This window comes from Dermatophagoides pteronyssinus, unplaced genomic scaffold (assembly GCF_027571235.1).
Source record: "Dermatophagoides pteronyssinus isolate colony J.1.1.1.1 unplaced genomic scaffold, Derpt_VIB-CSIC_2022.12 sq0020, whole genome shotgun sequence".
NCBI lineage: Eukaryota > Metazoa > Arthropoda > Arachnida > Sarcoptiformes > Pyroglyphidae > Dermatophagoides > Dermatophagoides pteronyssinus.
In genome coordinates, this window is record NW_027461544.1 from 255,214 (window position 1) to 277,560 (window position 22,347).

General features: G+C 28.6%; 8 protein-coding genes across 8 annotated transcripts; 6 read left to right on the top strand and 2 right to left on the bottom strand.

Annotated features, from left to right (window-relative positions):
• The first annotated feature begins 511 nt into the window (after nt 1–511).
• On the top strand, nt 512–1,574 carry Cmpk (cytidine/uridine monophosphate kinase Dak1). The gene is made up of 2 exons (XM_027340690.2): nt 512–854; nt 922–1,574. The coding sequence occupies exons 1-2, from the start codon at nt 591–593 to the stop codon at nt 1,480–1,482; spliced, it is 825 nt and encodes a 274-aa protein (XP_027196491.2). The 5' UTR covers nt 512–590; the 3' UTR covers nt 1,483–1,574.
• Nucleotides 1,575–1,639: 65 nt separating this feature from the next.
• Psf2 (DNA replication complex GINS protein PSF2-like protein) lies at nt 1,640–3,203 on the top strand. Its single transcript, XM_075822827.1, has 2 exons — nt 1,640–2,961; nt 3,061–3,203. Exon 1 carries the CDS (start codon nt 1,734–1,736, stop codon nt 2,274–2,276), a length of 543 nt encoding a protein of 180 aa, XP_075678942.1. The 5' UTR covers nt 1,640–1,733; the 3' UTR covers nt 2,277–2,961; nt 3,061–3,203.
• A 100-nt stretch (nt 3,204–3,303) lies between these two features.
• On the top strand, nt 3,304–5,960 carry LOC113790936 (long-chain-fatty-acid--CoA ligase 4-like). Its single transcript, XM_027340640.2, has 4 exons — nt 3,304–3,775; nt 3,844–4,086; nt 4,154–5,005; nt 5,060–5,960. The coding sequence occupies exons 1-4, from the start codon at nt 3,436–3,438 to the stop codon at nt 5,818–5,820; spliced, it is 2,196 nt and encodes a 731-aa protein (XP_027196441.2). The 5' UTR covers nt 3,304–3,435; the 3' UTR covers nt 5,821–5,960.
• Nucleotides 5,961–6,101: 141 nt separating this feature from the next.
• On the bottom strand, nt 6,102–8,056 carry LOC113790934 (acetylcholine receptor subunit beta-like 1). The gene is made up of 5 exons (XM_075822825.1): nt 7,599–8,056; nt 7,353–7,533; nt 6,985–7,295; nt 6,589–6,924; nt 6,102–6,528 (listed from the first exon to the last, which is right to left on the bottom strand). Exons 1-5 carry the CDS (start codon nt 7,708–7,710, stop codon nt 6,212–6,214), a joined length of 1,257 nt encoding a protein of 418 aa, XP_075678940.1. The 5' UTR covers nt 7,711–8,056; the 3' UTR covers nt 6,102–6,211.
• A 231-nt stretch (nt 8,057–8,287) lies between these two features.
• On the bottom strand, nt 8,288–9,519 carry Aos1 (SUMO1 activating enzyme subunit 1). The gene has a single exon (XM_075822826.1). The coding sequence runs from the start codon at nt 9,393–9,395 to the stop codon at nt 8,358–8,360; it is 1,038 nt and encodes a 345-aa protein (XP_075678941.1). The 5' UTR covers nt 9,396–9,519; the 3' UTR covers nt 8,288–8,357.
• Nucleotides 9,520–9,550: 31 nt separating this feature from the next.
• On the top strand, nt 9,551–10,657 carry LOC113790935 (V-type proton ATPase 21 kDa proteolipid subunit c''-like). Its single transcript, XM_027340639.2, has 2 exons — nt 9,551–9,815; nt 9,872–10,657. Exons 1-2 carry the CDS (start codon nt 9,686–9,688, stop codon nt 10,366–10,368), a joined length of 627 nt encoding a protein of 208 aa, XP_027196440.1. The 5' UTR covers nt 9,551–9,685; the 3' UTR covers nt 10,369–10,657.
• Nucleotides 10,658–10,725: 68 nt separating this feature from the next.
• On the top strand, nt 10,726–12,175 carry LOC113790920 (uncharacterized). Its single transcript, XM_075822833.1, has 2 exons — nt 10,726–11,885; nt 11,950–12,175. Exons 1-2 carry the CDS (start codon nt 10,726–10,728, stop codon nt 12,173–12,175), a joined length of 1,386 nt encoding a protein of 461 aa, XP_075678948.1.
• Nucleotides 12,176–12,713: 538 nt separating this feature from the next.
• On the top strand, nt 12,714–22,312 carry LOC113790984 (uncharacterized). Its single transcript, XM_027340697.2, has 8 exons — nt 12,714–13,471; nt 13,651–14,001; nt 14,081–14,404; nt 16,930–17,229; nt 17,816–18,082; nt 18,151–18,469; nt 19,704–19,849; nt 21,077–22,312. Exons 2-8 carry the CDS (start codon nt 13,881–13,883, stop codon nt 21,925–21,927), a joined length of 2,328 nt encoding a protein of 775 aa, XP_027196498.2. The 5' UTR covers nt 12,714–13,471; nt 13,651–13,880; the 3' UTR covers nt 21,928–22,312.
• The last annotated feature ends 35 nt before the right edge of the window (nt 22,313–22,347 follow it).

Genomic DNA, 22,347 nt, shown 5'->3' on the forward strand with positions numbered 1-22,347 from the left:
GTACACTATGAAGGGTCAGGATTCGTAAAATTTTCAAAAAAAATGAATTTATTTTCAAAAAGATTTTAAGGAATCAAGAACAAAAAAAAATGTGTTGGAACATGTTTTTTCGCTTAAAAATTTTTCCCTTAAATTTAGCTTTAAAGAAAAGGATGCGCACGACTCATTCACCAGTAAGTCATATAATCATTAACCTAACCTAACTGAGCTATAAGTCAATAATTGACAGTGAAAGTCATCAACCTAACCTAACCCAACTTGACTATTGGTCAATAGTCATAGTCATCAACCTAACCTAACCTAACTCAACTATTAGTCAATGGTCATAGTCAGCAACCTAACCTAACCTAACTGAACTATAAATTAAATCGGATTAATTTTTTTTTTTTGTTGAAAAAATTCTAATTTTTCAATTTATCGAAACTATCGATAGTATTGAAAATTTCGATACTCAAAACAATCATCATTGTTATAACAGAACATATTGTTTTGTCAATGCAAATCATCAAAGAAATTATCAAACAAAATAGGCTTTTTTTGCAACGTTATCAATATCTTCTTTTTTTTCTGTCCTTGGTTACCAATGATTAATGTTCGTTATCATTATAAAACGTTGGCTAAATTATAGTCGAAATTTTCCTGTGAATTTTTTACTAAAACAAACACCGAAGCCACTAAATTATTGCCAGATTTTATCAACAAAAATTGACGGAATTGATTCTTGTTTTTATAGATTTTTTAATAATATCACTAATAAAATGTATGATTGGAATAATTTACCACGACCAAATGTGATATTTGTACTTGGTGGTCCGGGTGCTGGTAAAGGTACCCAATGTAGTTTGATTAGTAAGGTAAAAAAATGTTTCATCAAGATGATAAAATCAACCCAAAATAACCATTTTCTTTGTTTTTGTATAGAAATTTGGCCATGTACATTTATCGGCCGGTGATTTATTACGTAAAGAACAAAATACTTTCGGTTCTAAATATGGTGAATTAATTGCCGAACATATCAAAAATGGAACAATTGTACCGGTTGAAATTACCTGTAAACTGTTGATGAATGCAATGTTAGAAAATATGATTGCATTAGCTGAACAGGCAAATGAAAATGAACAAAAATCAATAGCTGTTGGAAATTTTCTTATCGATGGTTTTCCACGAAACCAAGATAATCTGGATGGTTGGCGAAAATTTGTTGGCGATAAAGTTAATGTTGAATTGGTTTTAGTTTTGGAATGTCCTGAACAAATTTATCTGGAACGTTGTTTGAAACGTGGTCAACATTCTGGCCGTGCTGATGATAATCCGGAATCAATGAAAAAACGTCTGGATACACATCTAAATCAAACAATGCCTATTGTTAATTATTATGAAAAATTAAATTTAGTCAAACGTATTGATGCAAGTCGTACAATCGATGAAGTTAATGAAGAATGTTGTAAAATTATACAATCATTAATGGCTGAACGAAAATGAAAAAAAAACAAATTTTTGATCAAAAAATTTCAAAATAAGAATTTAATTCCAAATTTGAAAAAAATGCCGGCTTTTTCAAGGAAAATAAAATAAATTTTCAAAAAAAAAAATTGTGTTCGCTTAGTTATGAATGGCTCTTTTTGTTTTGCTTTGTTGATGTTTTTTTCTGTTGTTCATTTCGGCGCGATTTTGTTTTTTGTTTTGCAATTTTCATTTCAATCAAATTTTCTGTTTGTTTGTTTTCAACAATAATGGATGTTTGTGAATTTATTGCCGAAGATGATTTGATTGAAATTGTACCAACATTTCGTTATGATCGTCAATTGAATTTAATTACTGGTGATTTTGGTCCATTTCGTCCATCAGTACCGGTTAAAGTACCAATGTGGTTGGCAATCAATTTACATCGACAAAATAAATGTTCAATCATTTCACCAACATGGATAAATGATTTACCAAAACTGCAAGATGCACAAGCACAAGAAATGAACCGGTTATTACCACCACCAAACGAACATTGGCGTGAAACATTAAAATTATTGGAACAAGAATTTGGACGTAGTATACAATGTTCTGAATTGATTGAACGACGTGAAGCAATATTGAAAAAATCCGTACATGAATTATTTCGTGAAGCATATGATAAAAATCAAATGTTTATCGGTGATGTAACATTGGATAATGCAACATCAGCCGAATTAATTCTAGTAAAAGAAATGATTGCAAAAGGTTTTAAACGTTTACAAGAATTACGTCGTAATGTATTATTAGCATCGAATCGTAAACATTATTGATAAGAAGTGATGAAAAACAGCAAAATTTCCATGAAAAAAAATTGTAACTGTAATTTTTTTCCTCCACTTAAAGCAAATTCCCAAATAAATCATTATTATGAAAAACAAGATTCAATTTCATCATCAATATTTTTCCTGTGAATTTATCATTTTTCTCTCTTCTGTGTTTTTTTCCAATATCCGTTCTCTTTTTTTTTTCTATCGTTTCATTTCGCCTCATTCATATCACGAATGAGAGTGAAAGAGAATATTTGTTTGACTATCCGGAGATACAAACGGAAAATGGAAAATTTGAATATTGGAAAATAAAAAACACAGAAAAAGGTCAATAACAACCATTTTTCTCTCACTCTCTTCTAATCAAATTACAATGTTTTTTTTTTCGAATGATTATTGTTTTTTACTTTTTCTTTCTGAACGATGACGACGACGAACAAACAAACAAATTCGATTCATCATTTTTCATTCTATTTATATGCTGCTGTATATATGCATAATGCAACACATGCATGTATAAATGTGTGTTTGTTTGTTTGTTTTCATTTCTCAAAACTTCAAAAATCAAATGAGTATATGTAATGTTTATTTTTTATTTTTTTGGAAAATAAATTTTTTTTGTAATCATCATTATCATCATCATCAACAGTTGTTTGACCATTAACAACAACAAATATTTACAGCAAAGGTAAGTGTTACTTGCTATAAATACAAGTTTTTCCTTATATATAAAAAAACATCTTAAGTGTTTTTATTTTCTTTTTTCGTTTTTTTTACTGTCTAACAGTAAATAGGTTCCCTCCTTTTTTTCCTTAATCAATCAATCAATCAAATGATGTTGTTTTGGATAATATAAACTAATCATTATCATTGTACGTTACGTTGTTGTACCTAATTCATTATTATCATCAAATTTCTCATCATCAATTTTTTTTAAACAAAAAAATGGTGTCTTTAGATATCGATATTGATGAAGAATGATCGATCGATCAATGTTCATACATTGTATTTTTACCATTATCATCACCAAATTAGATCGACGATAAATTAATTTTGATTTTTTAATAATTTTCTGTGTTCGTGTCGGCAAAATCATTCTGCATATCATTGTTTGAAACCTAGTTTTTATTAATATAAATCCAATTTTCTTTTGTGAAAAAAAATGTTTAAAGAAAAAATTTTACCAAAATTAATATTATTAAATACACGTTTAATACTTGGAACATATACAGCATTTACATTACCATTTTATACAATATTTCAACGACCATGGCGTGTATTATCCGCATCCAAACAACAATGGGCAACCAAAGAAAAATCCGCCGATGGACAATATTATTATTGGAAACGTTTAGGACCACCAGTTACATTACCAAATGATTATCATCTTTGTAATACATTACAAGAAGTTTATTTAAAAATGAAAAAATTTGAAGATTTAGAAAAAGATAAACTTGGTTATCGTGATGTTCTATCGGCTAAAATGAAATATGATTCTAATGGTTTGTTTGTTTTTTGAATTATTGAATTATTTTCCTGAATTTAATCTTTTCTTTTTTTTCAACCACAGGACAGCCAATTCGACAAGATGGTCGTATAGTTAAAGAAATCAAATTAGCCAATAAATATACATGGTTGAAAACAAAAGATGTTTTCGAAAAATTCGAAGTTATTGGTTCTGGTTTTAAACAATTAGGTCTTACAAGTGATGATCGTGTTATAATGTTTGCCGATACACGTATCGAATGGTTTATATCATCATTTAGTTTAATGTTATTTCAGATACCGATTGCAACATTATTTTCCAATCTAGGTAATTTCCTTTTCTATTTCTTTAACTTTATCAAAATCTAATTTCATTTCTTTCCCAAAAAAAACAGGCAAAAAAGGATTCGTGTATGGAGTAAATCAACAAAAAGCACGTTGTATTGTAACATCATTTGATTTACTTGAAAGAATTCTTGATGTTGTTGATCAAATACCAACCGTAGAGAAAATTGTTTATATGCAATATAATTTTCAAAAAGATCAACAATTACCAAAATTTCCCGATCGTATTCAATTAATATCATTCGATCAATTAGAAGAAATTGGTCGAAAATCTTTGATAAAAATACCGAAAAATCTACCAAGTAGTGATCAAGTTTCGGTTATAATGTATACATCAGGTACAACCGGTATACCAAAAGCAGTTTTGTTTACAAATAAACAATTAATGTCGGCTATTACTTGTTTGGGAAGTAATGTTATTGAAATTGCTGATCAAGGACCAAGACATAGATATGCATCATTTTTACCATTAGCACATAGTTTAGGTTTTACATTTGAATGGTTTTTATTTTGTGGTGGTGTTCAAATTGGTTATAGTAGCCCGTATACATTAACCGATACATCACCAGGTAATCCACCTGGACAATTTGGTGATCTAAAATTACTTCAGCCAACAACATTAGTCAGTGTACCATTAATATTGGATCGTATTGTTAAAGAAATTTATCTGAAATTATCAGCACGTTCACCAATTCTTCCGCCATTATTTACATATCTGATGCAATATAAAATACGTTGGTTAAATCGTGGTTATCGTACGCCATTATTGGATAAAATTGTTTGTCGTCGTGTTCAAGAACAATTCGGTGGTAAATTAGAATTTATTATCTGTGGTGGTGCAGCATTGAATCAAAAAACAGAAGAAATTATTCGTGCTGCACTGAATGTTAAAGTTATGACTGGTAATTATTTTTTTGCGAATGTAATTTCCCTTGATGATTCTCTTTTTCTATTAGGTTATGGTCTAACTGAAACAACTGGTGGTGTAACAGGAAAAACTTTGAATGATATGACATCAGGTATGGCTGGTGCACCAATGGAAGGTGCAATGATACGTTTAATTGATTGGAAAGAAGGTGGTTATTCATTTGATGATAAACCAAATCCACGTGGTGAAATTGTTATCGGTGGTGATAGTGTTGCACAAGGTTATTATCAATTGGAAGATGAAACAAATGCTGTATTTAAAACCGATTCGAATGGTGTACGTTGGTTACATAGTGGTGATATTGGTGAAATGTTTCCAAATGGTTTATTGAAAATTATTGATCGTAAAAAAGATTTAGCTAAATTACCAAATGGTGAATATATATCATTGGGTCGTATTGAAGGTGCTATTAAAACAGCACCAACGGTTGAAAATTGTTGTATTTGTTTGCATGAAAAAATCAATGATATTGTTGCATTGATAACACCAAGTGCTAAAAAATTAAAAATTTTAGCTGAAAAACTTAAAAAATCCAATTTAACTTATGAACAATTATGTTCAGATCCTCAAATTAATCAAGCAATAATGGATGATATACGTGAAGTTTGTTTACAATCTGGTTTAAATGAAAAAGAAATACCTAAAAAAATTGCCATTTGTCCGGAAGAATGGTCACCAGATAATGATCTATTAACATCGGCATTTAAATTGAAACGTAATTCTGTTTTGAAATATTATGCAAAAGATATTGATAATTTATTTCAATCGACAACAACAACAAAAATGTGAATTTTTTTTGAAATTTTTATTTTTTATAGACATTCAATGAATTTACTGTAATAATCGCACAATTCTTTATTTTGATAATCATTTTTTTCGACATTGACTGATTATGATTTTAATTAAATTAATGGAAAAACAAAACAAAACTCCCATTCAGAAAACAAAAATCCAGGAAATGACATAATTTTGAAATAATCCAAAATGTTGTCAACAGAAAAATTTGAATGAAAAAAACCTGGTTTTTTGAATAGGTCATTGATTTGCCCAGAAAAAAACACCCATTCAAATATCGAAAAATTGATTGATTTTATTAGATTTTTTTTCTGCTTGGATAATGTTGAATAATCAAGGTAAAATGGTCACGAAAAAAAATTTGATGATTGTGATGGTCAAAGGGTTAATTATGTAAAGCAATGATTAGAATGAAAAATAAAACAAAAAGAATTTTATCCACAATTTGTACGATAATCAAATTGGATTGTGATATATTTGATCGTGATTTTGTCGATGTTTGATTCGTTTGTCCATTTTCCAAATCATTATTTGTTAATTGTACTGATTCAATATCTTTACTAATCAGATAATGTTGTAATGGTTCAATCGAACGCATTACGAACGCAGGTATTTCAAATGTTGATCGTATAAAATTCAATGAAAAAGCAAACCATAATAATGTAAATGTTGTTAGGATAATCATCTGGCCAATGTATTTTACTTTTGAGATAAAAAAAGATTAAGATCAGAAAATTAAGAATACAATCTATAGATACATACTGACTTTAGGAATACCCAATGAACCGAAACCAAGTTTATTACCCAAAAACAATGCAATCAATAATAATGTTATAAAACATAATATACTTAGATGAAAACGTAATGGATTACGTACATCCAAAAATAATGCCATTAAATTTAAAAATAAAACACTAATTATAGGAAAATAAACAACATAACGATAAATTGATGTTTTACGATGAATATTTATGGAAAAAACAACTTCGGGAAAAAATTGTCCACCTTCATTTGTATCATGTACCATATATTCACATGATGAATCTATAATATCCCATTCAGAATTTTCTGAAAAACTTGTTAAATCAATTTTGTCCGCTATTTGATCGATAATTGTTATTAATCAACCGAGTAATCAATCAATTTTTAAAAACTTACAAACATTAACTAGATTCAGTGCATCACCATCATATGTCCATGATGCAAAACGAAATAAACATGTTTGTTGATCAAATGGCCATTCAGTAAGATCAATTTCACAAATAGTTTTCATTGATAATGCTGGCATCCAAAATATATCACCGGAAAACCATAATATCAGATCGGAATGTGTTGTCGAACGGATAATATTTTCACTATCAGCCGAATTAATAATAGTAATATCAGGACGAAATACTTCATCAACATGAACACGAATATCTTCTATACCACCATATTCACTACGTTTCCATTTAAGATTTTCATCAATCCTTTCCCCAGTGGAAAAAAAATCAATTCAAATAAAAAAACATCACCATTGGGCTTACCAAGACAGACGAAGCCATCCTTCCGTTTCAAGCATGTTTGTTTGAATGTCCAGATTTTTAATATAATTGATATCCAAATAAATTGAAACATTCACTGGATGTGTATAATTTTTAACCGGCCTGGCCATTATATCATAGCCACGATTTTTAAACAATTCTTTACGCAATTCAACAATATGATCTAAAAGTTTTTTGAAAAAAAAATTTCAAAATCAATCAATTTTTCAAAAGTTTTCTCTAAATTACTTCGAATTTCAATACTAGAATCATCACAATCAATCTGATTGATCGATATGAATGTAACGATGATGAAAAATGATAATAAAATTTCAAAAATACGATAACCAAACGACGACATTATGATGATAATTCCAAAATTCAAACTTTTAATTAACTTTGAAATCGCTAAACAATTAACACACACACACACCAAATGATGATGATTATGATGTGAATAATAATCATAAACGTTTTTTTATATAGATTTAAATTTCACAAATCACAAATCACAAATCATCATCATTATTAAATGAACAATGTTTGATTTTGTCGTCGTCGTCGTTGTATTCGACATCATTTTCATTTCATTATCCGTTACTGGTATCCCATTGCATATCTATCATTAATCATTTAATCGTTGTTGGTGGTGGTTGTGATGGGGAAAACGAAAAATCATTTCCACACACACTCACAATGCCAACTTAACCATCATTTGATCAAATCACATTCAAATATATTATTGATTTCTATCAAAAAAAGTTATAATCCTCCTAACTATCTGATTACGAACAACAACAAATTGTATATTACAAAAAGAGATATTTTTGCATTCTTCATCATCATCATCATATTTCATGGCCAATAAAATTCAATCCGATAATAATGAAAAAAAATAAAAATAATCTTTTCTCTTTTCTTACTTTTTCCATAATATGTTTGGTTTTAATTAATTTTATTTTATAGAAACAAAAAGGGATAGACAGATTAGTAAAATAATCATCGTTATTAAATGCCAATATTTAAATTATGTCCATTAATTTCATAGTAAAAAAATGTATTATAATCAATTGATTCATCATTGGTTACAGTACGAATTACTTCTTGTGATAAAAATCCACCAACAATACTGCTTATAAAACTGAATTGACCATAGATTTTTTTTGTCCAATTATAATTCATTGTGGTGGTGGTCGTCGATGTCCATCGTTGTTGTTGTTGTTGCTGCTGTTTATCATCACCATCATTATCATCATCGTTTTGTTGATTCAATTCATCCAAGATTTCCTGTTCAATTGTTTTCAATTGATTTTCAATCTGTTGTTGATCAGATTCAGTCAAAACATTGGGAAATTCACCCATTTTTTTATGATAACGAAATATGGTTAATATTGAAAGAAATAAACTTTTTAAATTTTCAATTTTTATCATTTCACGTTTTGATATGTTTTCTCCTTGTCGTCTTCGACGGCTATTCTTTAATGAAATTGTTTTCTTTTCGAATGCATCACCAATTGGAATAAAATCAATACCATTATATTGTTTTCCAATATCGATAAAAGTCATTGATAAATAACCCCATGAACAAGTAAAAAAGAATGGTATACAAAGTTGATGACAAAATTCATTAAGTTTACTAGCCATATCCAGTCCATTGTTAACAAGTATAACAACATTGAATGACTTTAGAAAATTTTTCGCTTCCATTTCATCGGATAATAATGTTGATAATGTTTGATCTTTCATTATGTTAACTTTGACCATTGGATTCAATTGATTGACAGCTTTTTGACATGCTTCTGCACGATTCATACCAATCTGATTTTGGCTAAATATATTGTTTAACATATCGAATTGTGAAACAGGTTGATCATCAAGTATTGTTATCGAATTAATACCGGCTAAAACTAAATTTTTGACCACTTCGGAAGCCAATCCATCCAAACAAACAAGAAAAACATCTGTAGCACGTATTTTTTGCTGTGCATTTACACCCCAAAGACGAATTTGTCGATCATAAACTTTTGCTTCTTCATCGGTAAACATTTTTGTAAAAAATTTGATAAAAATTTAAAATTTAAAAAAGTTTGGAATTTTTTTCCGAATTAAAAATCGCGAGTGATGGTTTCGGATTGCGATGAACGAAACTATCGATAGTTTTGAGTTATATAAATCGAATTGATTGTTTTTTTTGCAATGTTGGTAGGTGTATCATCAAACATTGTTGACACACACTCGATCATCATTCCTGAATTATTGTCCTTGTTCCATATGATTTATTATTCCATTAATTAGATCAGATTCTAAAGAATTTTATTCCAAATCTCATCATCAAAATGAGTGTATCAGCATCAGTCCATTATGTTCTTCAAGCGACCACATTATTTACATTGGTCTGCATATCACTTTATTATTGTCTTACTGGACGTGGTCGTCGTGCTGGTGATATTGGATGGTTTTTAGAAGGTTTGATTGATTTTTTCAATTGAAAATAACCCTTATAATCATATCTATTCCGGCAGGCATTTCACCATACATGTGGGCATCGTTAGGTGTTGGTTTATCAATTTCATTATCGGTAGTTGGTGCAGCTACTGGTATATTTACTACCGGTTCATCAATTGTTGGTGGTGGTGTAAAAGCACCACGTATACGTACAAAAAATCTTGTATCAATCATTTTCTGTGAAGCTGTTGCTATTTATGGTATTATTATTGCAATCGTTATGTTGAATAATATCAAAGAATTTGATGAATCCAAAGTATCCGATATACAACGAGCAAAAAATTATCTAGCTGGTTATGTCATGTTTGGTGCTGGATTAACTGTCGGTTTGGGTAATCTATTTTGTGGTCTGGCTGTTGGTGTTGTTGGTTCAGGTGCTGCATTAGCTGATGCTGCTAATCCGAATTTATTTGTTAAAATTTTAATTGTCGAAATTTTTGCCTCGGCTATCGGTCTTTTTGGTTTAATTGTAGCCGTCATATTGAACGCAAAAGCTGAAATGGGTGAAAAATGAAGAAAAAACGTCGATCAATTTGTCCACGAATACATCCCATCATTTGCTTGTTTGCTGCACACCAAAATTCATTGATAATTTTTTTTTTGCTGTTTGTTTTATTGTTATTTATGTAAATTTATCCAAATCATCAACGTGTGTCATTCATTTCATTCATATTTTATTCAAGAAGAAAAAACAATATGTAATTCGATTCGATATATTATCCCCTAGTCGAAAATTGTGTGTTAATTAATCGAATTAATCAATAAATTATTCTAGAATCAAATTAAAACAAATTTTATTTCAATTTTTTTGTTTTGTTTTGTTTCATTTTCGACTGATGATCAATCAAATGATGTGACCTAATCAAAAACAATGAAAATCTTCATTTGGATCAGCATTTGGTTGATTTTGATGATAAAAATATCCTGGGAAAAACAAAAAGATAATCAACAAAAATGTCAACCACCAACGGGAAAATATCCCTATAAACGTTCATTAATATTACCATATCGTTCGGATTATTCGTTTGAATGTTTTACCTGTTTAAAGGATACAAAACAATTAAATTCATTATGGAAATTTTTATCATTCTATGAAAGTCGGTTATATAATATTGGACAAGTACAAGATGTTGATAAAGAAAAATTAATTGAAATTGATAAATCAACCGGTACGCTTACCTTTCGTAAATTACGTAGAAGTGGTACATTTTATTGTATTTATCAATCAAAAATTTTAGCCATGTATCGTGTTACAATATTACGTAATATCCAGCAAAAAACATTACGTTATATTTTGAATAGAAATGATTCGAATAGACAAATGATTGATGAAAAAGTTCATGATGATTATTTTGTCATACACGAAAATGGTCCAAAATTACAGATATTTTTTCAATTATTATATGAAACATCGTGTAATGAAAATCGTCATTATTCATATGGACAAACTGTTTATGTTTGTATGATACGAATTGCTGATGATTCGGCTAATGAAACATTAGCCATTCATAATAAAAATGAACCACTTTTAATAACAAAATTAAAAGAATTTCAAGAAATTCCTTGTGAAGATCCATTAGCTGAACGTGTTGTTGATGCAAATTTTCAACAATCATCATTATTGTTGAAAAATATTCGTATAGTAATTGCCTATAAAATTTGTCAAAATATTGACATTCAACAATATCGTAGAGCAGAATCAGAAACGATTGCATTTATGCAAATTCGTTCAATGTTTCAATCATCCGAACATATTAAACGAAAAATAAAAGAATATACTGTTATTACTTGTTATCGATTTAATCAATCATTAGATTTACAAAAAATCACACCAATCAGATGGAATAAAATACGATTTGATTATGATTTGGATGAATTGTATCATGAAAGTACAAAACCAGCAAAAGAATTATCACAATGGATATCACCATTTTATCTAGAACATTCTACAAATGGTCGTATATTTATCGATTGGTTTGGTAATATTCATATAAAATCATTACAAAAATTTGATTTACGTTTAATATTTCGGTTAGTAATTTTGTAATTTTTTTTTGGCCAAAAAATAATGATTCTTTTACACTTTTCTACATAGATGCTATAATGATTCATCATTATCACAAACAGAATCAAAATCGAAATCCAAATTAAATGCTATACGTATTATAAAAAAACATTGGCATCTACCATCATTATATGAAATATTGGGTATAAAATATTCAACATTTAATATTATAATATTTGTTTTGTTAATGTTAACATTTTTCTTTACATTGATTATTATGAATCAATTTATACGGATTGATGAGAAAATTTATTAGTGATAATCAAAAAATTGAAATAAAATAACAATTTTTTTCAACGAAAATCTTATCGATTAACCAATATCGATCAATGATCGTCATTTTGATCGAAAACGAAAAAATCAATCAATTCCATAATAGGATCCTCAAAACGACGTTATTTGATTGATTTTTGAAGCAATTTTAAAGCAAAAAAAAATCGATCATCAAATTGATTTCTTTTTCAATCACCAATTGAATTGTGTAATTGTGTCCTCACTTATTTTCTTCTTCTTATATCATTGGACATCCTCATGGTTATTTCACCAAAAAGAAACACCATTCGGTTCTTCCATAATCAAAATTCGAGCACACACATCAATCGATTTGGCCATTGTAAAAATCATTATCATCATCATCATCATTGTGTTTTCAATGATAATAAAAGAAAGAAACAACTTGATTCAATTCTCTTCTTCTTTCGACAATTTCTGTATGTGTTGTTATTCTCGCTACTACATTTTGTTCATCATCATCAAACGATTGTTGTGGTTTTTTTTTTTTTTAAAATTGTTCTGCGAGAAAACTCGTACTTTGACTTGGTGGATAGTTTGAATGAATGAATGAATGGTAACCCTCTTCTGGTTAACTTATAAAACATAGCTGTGAACATCGACATCATCATCATCATCATCGGTATCGAACCAAACGGGAACGATTGTTTTTTTTACCAAACTAAACAACACACACACCATACGACGATGACGACCAATCGATAGACTTATGACAATGACAATGAATTGAATTTAAAAAAATGAAAAAAACCAGAGATCTTTTCTCTTTTTATTCAATCAAGTTGAGAACAAGATTCTTTTTCTTCTTCATTGAATATTTTTCAAGCATCAACCCTCAACCCGAAACACTGCGCTCGCGGCTAACCGTCTCTTTCTTTTCTCTCTTCCTCTCTCTCCAACTAACCAGCCAATTCAACACATACCTGTTATATGTCAATGGCTGCTATTTCGACAACGACGGTAATAACCGAACAGCAACAACCGAACAACAAGAATGATGATGATGATGATGGCCATGGGCATTGAGAGGATAAAAACCTTGATCAAGCTACCGTCGTTTTGATCAGTTTTGGATTTCATTTCTTTTCGTTCATGTTCACAATCGAAGAACTTTTCATCAACATTTTCTTCAGCAACAAAAAAATATTCATTCCCGATCGGAATCACGATCACAAAGACGAAAAACGAAAATTTCTACATGTGAAATAAAATCATAATCAATCAATCAAATCCAACCAAGAAAATATCGTCAAAAAAAGCGGTAAGTTTTTCCAAGAGAATCGTGTATAGAACTGGAAATTTTTTCATTTCGTTAATTATATATCACATAGGCACAAAGCTTTTTTTATTGAATTATTAAATTTTCTACACCAAAATGCAATCAATCAATCAAAGAATTTACATTTGATTTACTTTTATTTATTTATCCGATCGATTTAGATTCGAAAATCAATGATGAAATGTTGAACGAATAATCTTCATGGTATCAACAAAGTGTGATGATTTAAAACAGAAAAACAACGTTTCGCTACCATTTTTATTAATCAATTTGCCAATTTTGATAACAATTTTTTGGATTGTGTAATTTTTCATCTTCTTTAATTTTCACATCACGAACAACAACATTAACAAATTTCATTAATCAAATCAAATCAATCGATTAATCAATCATGTTCCTATCAAAATCATTACCATCATCATTAATCAACAAGTCCACCACCACCATCACTTTTAATCTTGTTTTATTCATAATAATTTCATTATCATCAATTTCTTTGGTCAAAAGTCAAGGTAAAACGCAATGAAATTTGACCTTTTTGGTTGTTTCTAATCTTGTAATCTTTCTTTTTGTTTTTAATCAAATTAAAAGTATCATCATCATCACCATCATCATCATTAGATTTAAATAATTATGATGATGATTGTCTAACAACAAATGGAACGATAACATTCGAATTAATCACCGGTTTTGTATTTACATCATCAGCCAATACAGTTATGTCAATGATACCCGGTGTATTACATTTGGCCGATTGTTTGGATTATTGTCGTCAAAATCAAACATGTAATTCATTGAATTTTGAAACAGGCTTATGTGTTTTGTTAAGTTCATCGGCTATACAATTGCCGGATGCTTTGACACCATCACAATTCCCTGTGTTTACTATTTATGCACAGAAAATTTGTCTAAAAGGTATGTTCTGCATAATATTTTTCTCCCCCCATTGAATTCATTTAAAAAACTATAACAAAAACGGTCATAAAAAAAATATCACCGTTGTTGTTTCTTGATCGTGACCATACCATTTTCATCATCTTTGTGCAGAACAAAAAAATAATCTAGTTGTCTTTAGCAGGAAAATTGTAAATGAATGACTTTCATTTTAAGAAAACAAAAATATGAAGCCGAAACATTACTTTCATTTCATTCGTTTATGGTTATTTTTTTGTGGTGTGTATGGAGGCCCATAATGGTCATTTTATTTATTAAATAAAAAATGAATAAACAGGGTTGATGACATTTAAAAGAGAAAGAAAGAAAGAAAGAAAGATTTGATTATCTTTAAGACAATTTTTTTTAATAACTGATAGAAAAAAAACCAAAGTTCGTGTTCAAGGATTTGTCATTCTGAACACAATGAATGAATGAATGAATGATAAATGAATGATTTTCATATTTTCATTGCCATTGAACTTTTTGAACTTGAACTTGAACCGAATGAATTTTTTCTATGATGATGATGATGATGATATTTATCATTTTTTTTCTGTTTTTTAGATCATTGTTTTCAGATTAAGAACAAAAAAAATATGTATATTGGATAGAGAGGAGGGTATTAGATTCATTTTTATTCATAGTCAAGATAGTTAATCACTAGTCTGAAAACTGTCACCTGTTTAACCATTAACTAAACATCATATTTGATATCGTCAATCATTATTATTATCATTATAAGAATGGTAATGGTTAAATCTAATTTCAAATGATCTTTCCAGAAACAAAAAAACTACAGTTTTGTTTCCCTGAATAACTGTAGTTTATTTTTTGTGTTTGACAATCTTCGCTAATACCTAATTAACATAAAAATCAGTAGCATGAATTCTTTGAATGTTTTTTTTTCGTTCGTCTTTCTTTCTCCGAAATTAATCAATTAGACAAATATGCAAATTTTCGTCCATCGTCGGTATATGTTAATGTGAAAGTGTTGTTCAAATCAAATTATCATTTATCAAGTCAAACATATAGACAGATACAGAGAGAGACAGAAACAGACAGAAACAGACAGAGAGAGACAAAATTTGCATAAATCATCATCATCATCATTATTGAATCACTAACTCTTATCGATCTGATGATCGTTGTTGTTGTTGTTATCAGATTGTTGAATGCAACAACAACAACAACAACAACAAGGCAAATGATTGTTCAATCTATCGAACCATTCTTCCAAATAATAACGATGATGATAATGTATTTTAGTTTGAACGATATTTGTCTTGGTGGTCATTGGCCTATTCGAACACACTGAGAAAAAGAAAAGAAAAACTTGGCTTTTTAAAAATGTAAACACAGACACACAAAAAGTGACAAACAAACGTCAAAATTATGATAATAAGTTATGATGTCTAAGTAAGGGTGTAGTTTTTTGTTCAGTAAAAATCATTATCTAGAAGTTTTTTTTTTATTAACAAGATGGATAATTACATCTATACGGTCTATATGTCATCATTATCATAATCTTTTTAACATGTGTCACATACACGAACATAAACATATTTTCGTAAAAGATAATCTTAAATGACAAGTCTTGTAATAAAGAAAAAAAGGATAATTGTTTTTTGGAAAAAATAGATGTGTCATATTAATTTCTTTCTCTAAAATTTGCCTGTTGGATAATCAATCAAAAAAAATTAAATTTAATAAGTTTGGATTTCTGGATTTTTCTTAAACAACAACAAAAACTGGATGATTAAAATCTCATTAATCATTTTTTGAGAGACACAAATTGTCATTTGTGTCTCTCAAAAAATATATAAAAACCATTTCCTTAATCTTGGATTTTGTTGTTGTTTTTCAAGCAAAAACAAAACACAAAAATAACATCCATTAAATTTATCATCACGTTTTGTTCATCTCGATGATGATAATTTTGTTTTTTGTTTTTGTTTTTTTTACAGTTTTAGTTTTCCATTAATCCTTCGGTTAGCTATTTATTTATCACTTCTTTTCTCGTTCTCTTCATCAAATCATCATTATCCTTAACGCTTCCGATATCAAAACCCCCTTTTTTTCCTAATGATGATCATAATGATCAGGATCATCATTATTGTTGTTTACGGAAATGTTATTATTTATCGTGATAAGAATAGGTGTGTGTGTTGATAAGAAAAGAGGTTTGGTTTGAAACCAAAAATCAAGATGACGATGATCTTGATCTTCAATCACATTCATCATCATCATTAGATTATTTCATCGATAAAATAAACCTCAATAATAATCATTAGTTATCATTGTTTTTGTTTTTGTTTTTGGAAAAAACATCCGTATAATTTACGATTGAAGGGTTATATTTTGAAAAAAAAGATATAAATCATCATTATCCATTAATAGGGAAAAAAGAGAATAGATTCAGTTAAATTATCATTGTTTATAATGTCATTATAATGTTTTTTTTGTTAACCCTTTGATCATCTTAATTATTATCATTTTTTCTTTAGATTTACAAAAAATTTGTACAAATAATCATAATGGTTGGGCATTTGAACGTGTTGCTGGTTTTGAATTACGTGAACATGAAAAACGTTTAGTACAATCACCAACAAGTCAAGATTGTATGCAAGCTTGTGTTTGGGAACAAAAATTTCAATGCCGTTCAATAAATTATGAATCAAAAACTGGTGAATGTTGGTTATCGGATATGAATCGTCATACAGTTAATATTAATACTGAAATACGTTCACAAAAATATGGTCCATCAAGTGGTAATATTGATTATTATGAATTTAATTGTATTCAAGGTAAGCTCACAGAGAAAAATGAAAAACATTCGCTTTCGCTAAACATATTTTCTATGCCTGCACACCTTTATTGTCTATTGCCTATTGTTTATCAGTTTATTAACCCCTTTTTTTCAAGATACTAATCAATTCTTTTGCAAATTTTTTTTTTTTGAAAGTCCATTTTTGATTTATGTTTTGCGTGTGATATTAGCATAATGTTATTATTATTATCTAGATTTCAAACCATCATTTGAAAGATCAGGCTATAACGATTTTCTTTTTGCATTCTTTAACCCCTCTTTCTCCCTCTCTCGCTAAAAAGATAGGTATGATTGCTCATAAATAATAATAACTACTTTTTACTTCATATAGACATTATCTTTTTTTTCCTATCCATATCATAATCATAACTATAGGATTTTTTTTTATATTTCTACTAAAGATATCAAATATTATTATGTCAAGGGTGGTTAGATGGTGTTAATATTTTTTCAAATCGATGATTGATTGATTGATTATAGTAGTGTAGTTTAGTCAACAACTACAACACCCATCATCCAAATCATAACTTTATTCACTTTTTTTTGTCGATTTTTCTTCGTAGAACCAAAAAAACTTTGTGATTTTCGCCCAATACATGGTCGAATATTGAAAACAGTCGATTCTGTTTATCAAAATATAACCACTATTGATGAATGTCAACGACAATGTCTACAAGGGCCATATCGTTGTCATTCATATGATTTTGGTGATCCAAGTAATCCGGTTTGTCGTACAAGTCATTTGGATAAAATTTCTTTGGCTCATATTGATAATCCTTATATTGAAATTGCCGGTACATCTACATTTGAATTACAAGCTTGTTATGATGGTTAGTTTTATTGGTTTTTGCTTTGTTTTGGTTTTGGTAATGTTTTTCATTTCATTTTTTTCAAACAGTAAACATTCAATGTGAATCAAGAGAAATGGTAGCAAAAGTACGATCATCAAAAATATTTGATGGAAAAGTATATGCAAAACGTAAACCATATCATTGTATGACTGATGTTAATGAAAGTCTTGAATTTGAAATACATATGGGTTATAATGATTTGGAATGTGATGTACAACAAACTGACAGGGGTCAATATACTAATGATATTGTTATACAACATCATGATCTTATTGTTACTACACAAGATTTAGGCCTGAATATTAATTGTAAATATGATCTTTCTAATCGAAGTATTTCAAATAATGTTAATTTGGATATTACCGGGTAAGTTCATTTTATTATCTGATTTCCTTTTCTGTCAATTTTATTATATTTAAGTGTATATAATTAACTTGAAGCAGATAAGTCAACCATATTAGTTAGTTTCGTTTTTACGTTAGATATAATTGATTGTTTACCGACATGAAGAATGCGACATTATTCAATGATTATTCAAAGATCAAAGATTGATTATCATTGTCATTGTCATTGTTATTTTGATTTGATTTGATTGATTTGACACATCTTGACTAATTCTTTTTTCCTGAATGTTTATGTGATCTGTGAATCGAATCAATCTTCATAAATCAAAATAAAAAAGAAAACGTTTTTAAAAATATTTCCCTTGTAATTATAATTACTACTACTAATCATTTGTTTGTTTGTTTGTTTGTCATCATTATCATCATTGAATATTTGAAAAGAAGAATGCAAAGAATAAGGAAGACAATGATGATAATCAAATGTTTGTTTGACAAAACTAAACTCTTTAAGGAATGATCATTTGTCTTTATTTCATTTTGCCAAAAAAACGTTAAAAATGTCACCCTTCACTTCAAAAAATCATCATCATCATATGATTATCACCCAAAGAAAAACTTGAAAGTTTAAAGAAAAATAATGATGATTTTTTTCAAGCTTTTTAGCCTGTCAAACAAACATATCCAAATCTTAAACAAACATTCCATTAGTTGTTGTTTTTTCTAATATTAACCATTCCGGTGTCATTTTATTGTGTGTGTGTAAAAATCACACTTGAAAGATTTTTTTTCTATTTTTGAACCCAAAAATGTTTATGTAAATGTCATAAATAATGTTGTGTGTATGTGTGTTTGACAAAGCGGAAATTTACACAATTTTACGGAAGAATCTTTAGAAACTAACAGGAAAAGATAATAGCTATTTTTCTAACGAAAAAGTCAATTTTATTATTTATTTTGCGGTTATACACAATAACACCCGAAAAAAAACCAACTTAGAAAAAATTGACAATTGAATCTTTGAAATGATTTCTAAAAATAATTTACCAACAAATTATATGGGTGATTTTTTTTTTTTTGGTTGATAATCTCTGGTTGATTTTAAAACCATTTTACACACTTGGTTAATCTGGTTCACCTGTTTTTTTTTTTGTTGATTTTGATTTGTCACCTTGTATGTAATCTAGGGTTATTTCTTGTTATCTTGCTGATTTATTTTGATATTAATAATCGTTTCGTTTTTTCAATATCTTTTCTAGCAATTTACAACCAATCGGTACACATTCAGCTGTTGTTGATTCACCAAACGTTACAATGAAAATTGTCGATATGGATGGTTCCAATGTTCGAACGGCTAAAGTTGGTGATCAATTAGTATTACGTTTTGAAATTATTGATCAATCAAGTAAGTTTAACCTGACCCTTTTTAAATTCCGAAATTCGCCCTAAATTCAATGTTGGGCGTCTAAATGGACACACACAATGATGACGGTCACTTTATGAACTAGTTTTTTTTTGTTGAAAAAATACAATAGAAAAAAATTTACATGTCACATTTCGTTGAGGGAGAAGAGTAGGTGATCAAAAACACTGACCATAATAATTATATAGAATGTTATATCATAATCATAACGATTGTTACATTTTTTTGTTGTTGTTGTTGTTGTTCATATTCAGCAGAAAGATTCTCTGATTTGATTATCATCATCATTGACGACAACACAAAAAAAAAATTTCTTTTCTGATGATCGTTACATGATGATAATGTTCTATATTTGAAATGATGATCTTAATAATTTTGATGCATCTCTACAAAATATTTTGACAAATGTTATGTAATGATGTTCGGGTCATTTTCATTGAACAAAATAAGGAAGTCTCATATCATCATTATCCTATACAGGAATGACACGGTTTTTTTTTTCTTTCTTTCTGGTTGTTCTTCACATAATAATAATAATAATAATATTCATTTGATTATCAACGACAATGACCGAGAAAATCAATGAAAAAAAAAGATTTGCTTTAAAATTACCACCAACCCTTTTTTTTTAACTATGTGCTATGCTGTGTTATTTGATTATATGTAGACATTTCGAGGAAACCTTTTTACCTTTGAGGTAAATGAAAAAACAAAGCCGATTTTTTTTTCGTTTTGTTTGATTGTCGCTAATTGTAGCCAAAAGGGTTATAGAGGACATATATTCTAATGTTATTTTGCTTTAAATAATAACTAATTTAATCCACTATAAGATTTTCACATTACCGTCACTTTTTTTTAGGTGTTTTTTATTTTCATTCACCTGTTTATAAATTAACATTCAGACAGTCAAACAAACAGAAATAATAATGATGTGAAATTATTTTTTTTTCACAAAACATCTTTTTCTTCAACAAATTTACTACCTAATGATCATGTTTCGAAAGGGTTTTAATTCAATTTACTAACTATGAGATATAAATTGAAAATGCTAATTTGTTCAAAATTGTTGTTCTGGTTTTTTTTCTGCGAAGAGAATCATAATTATTATCATTATTTAAATAATGCTTGCATAACTAATTGTGAAAAATTATTACCTGATAATAAAAAAATTTTTTATTCATTCTTTTTTTTTCTTTTCGAAAATAACAGCTCCATATGAATTATTTGTCCGGGAATTAATTGCATTGGATGGTACTGATATGTCGGAATTTGTTCTAATCGATTCAGATGGTTGTCCAACCGATATTGCCATCATGAAACCAGTTTTAAAATCACGTGATAATTCAAAAACATTAGAAACAATGTTTGAAGCATTTAAATTTCCATCATCTGATATTGTACAATTTAAAGCATTAATAACACCTTGTATTACTAATTGTGAACCAATTAATTGTAATCTTAATTTGCCGAATGGCCGTACAAGTCAAAGTATATCGTATGGTCGTCGAAGACGTCGTCGTTCACCATCGATGGCTGATGTTGATGATAAACAAAATATAAAATCCACCGATATCAATGATCCAAGAAAAAATGTTATCGTTGTTGAATCATTAAGTGTAACGGATAAATTTTCAGTTAAAGATGGTCAAAAACGTAAAAAAATCCAACAGAACAATAATGTTGATGTTTATGCTGATTTCGAAGATTCAACGATTGATCGTTTACCACGAATGGAATTGGCTACTACACCATGTATCAATGTTTTAAGCCTGATGATATTTGCTGTTGCATTTTTATGTTGTCAAACACTGTTGATTATTAGTTGGTCTTATATTTGGAGTAAAAAACGTAAAAATTCATTAATTGAAAATGAATTAATTTATGGAACATTATCATCAGCAGCATCTGCATCCAATAGCCAATGGTCATCACCAATCAAATCAATCAATCACCGGATACCCATGGCTAAAGCATCTTGTGGTGGTCCATCATCTCATTCACCAGCATCATCATCATTCGTTTACTCGGTACCTAGTCGACAACATGGATATTTATCATGAAAAACAAAATCATTATTCGATTAACAAAAACACTTACTGATGGTTAAGGGGCATTTACATTTTAAAATTCACAGGGAAACGGAATCTATTTTTTTCATCTCTCATTTAAGTTATTTTTTTCTGAAGAAAATTGGGTAGAAATTTTTTTAAATATTTTGTAATGATCAAGGTGCGGCCAAATTGTTATTTTCCATTATCATCATCATCTTCAAGAGAAAAAAATGCTCACATATCACCTTTTTTTTTGAAAAATAATATTCCGAAACGAAACGGATCAAATTTATTTATTTATTTATCAAATTATAAATACTTTATTGGATTCGACTTACTTATGTAATTTTTAAATTATTCAAATTTAAATAAATAAAAACCTTTAAAAAAGGAATCAGGTGAAGAATTTTTTTTTCGAAGTTTCAAAAA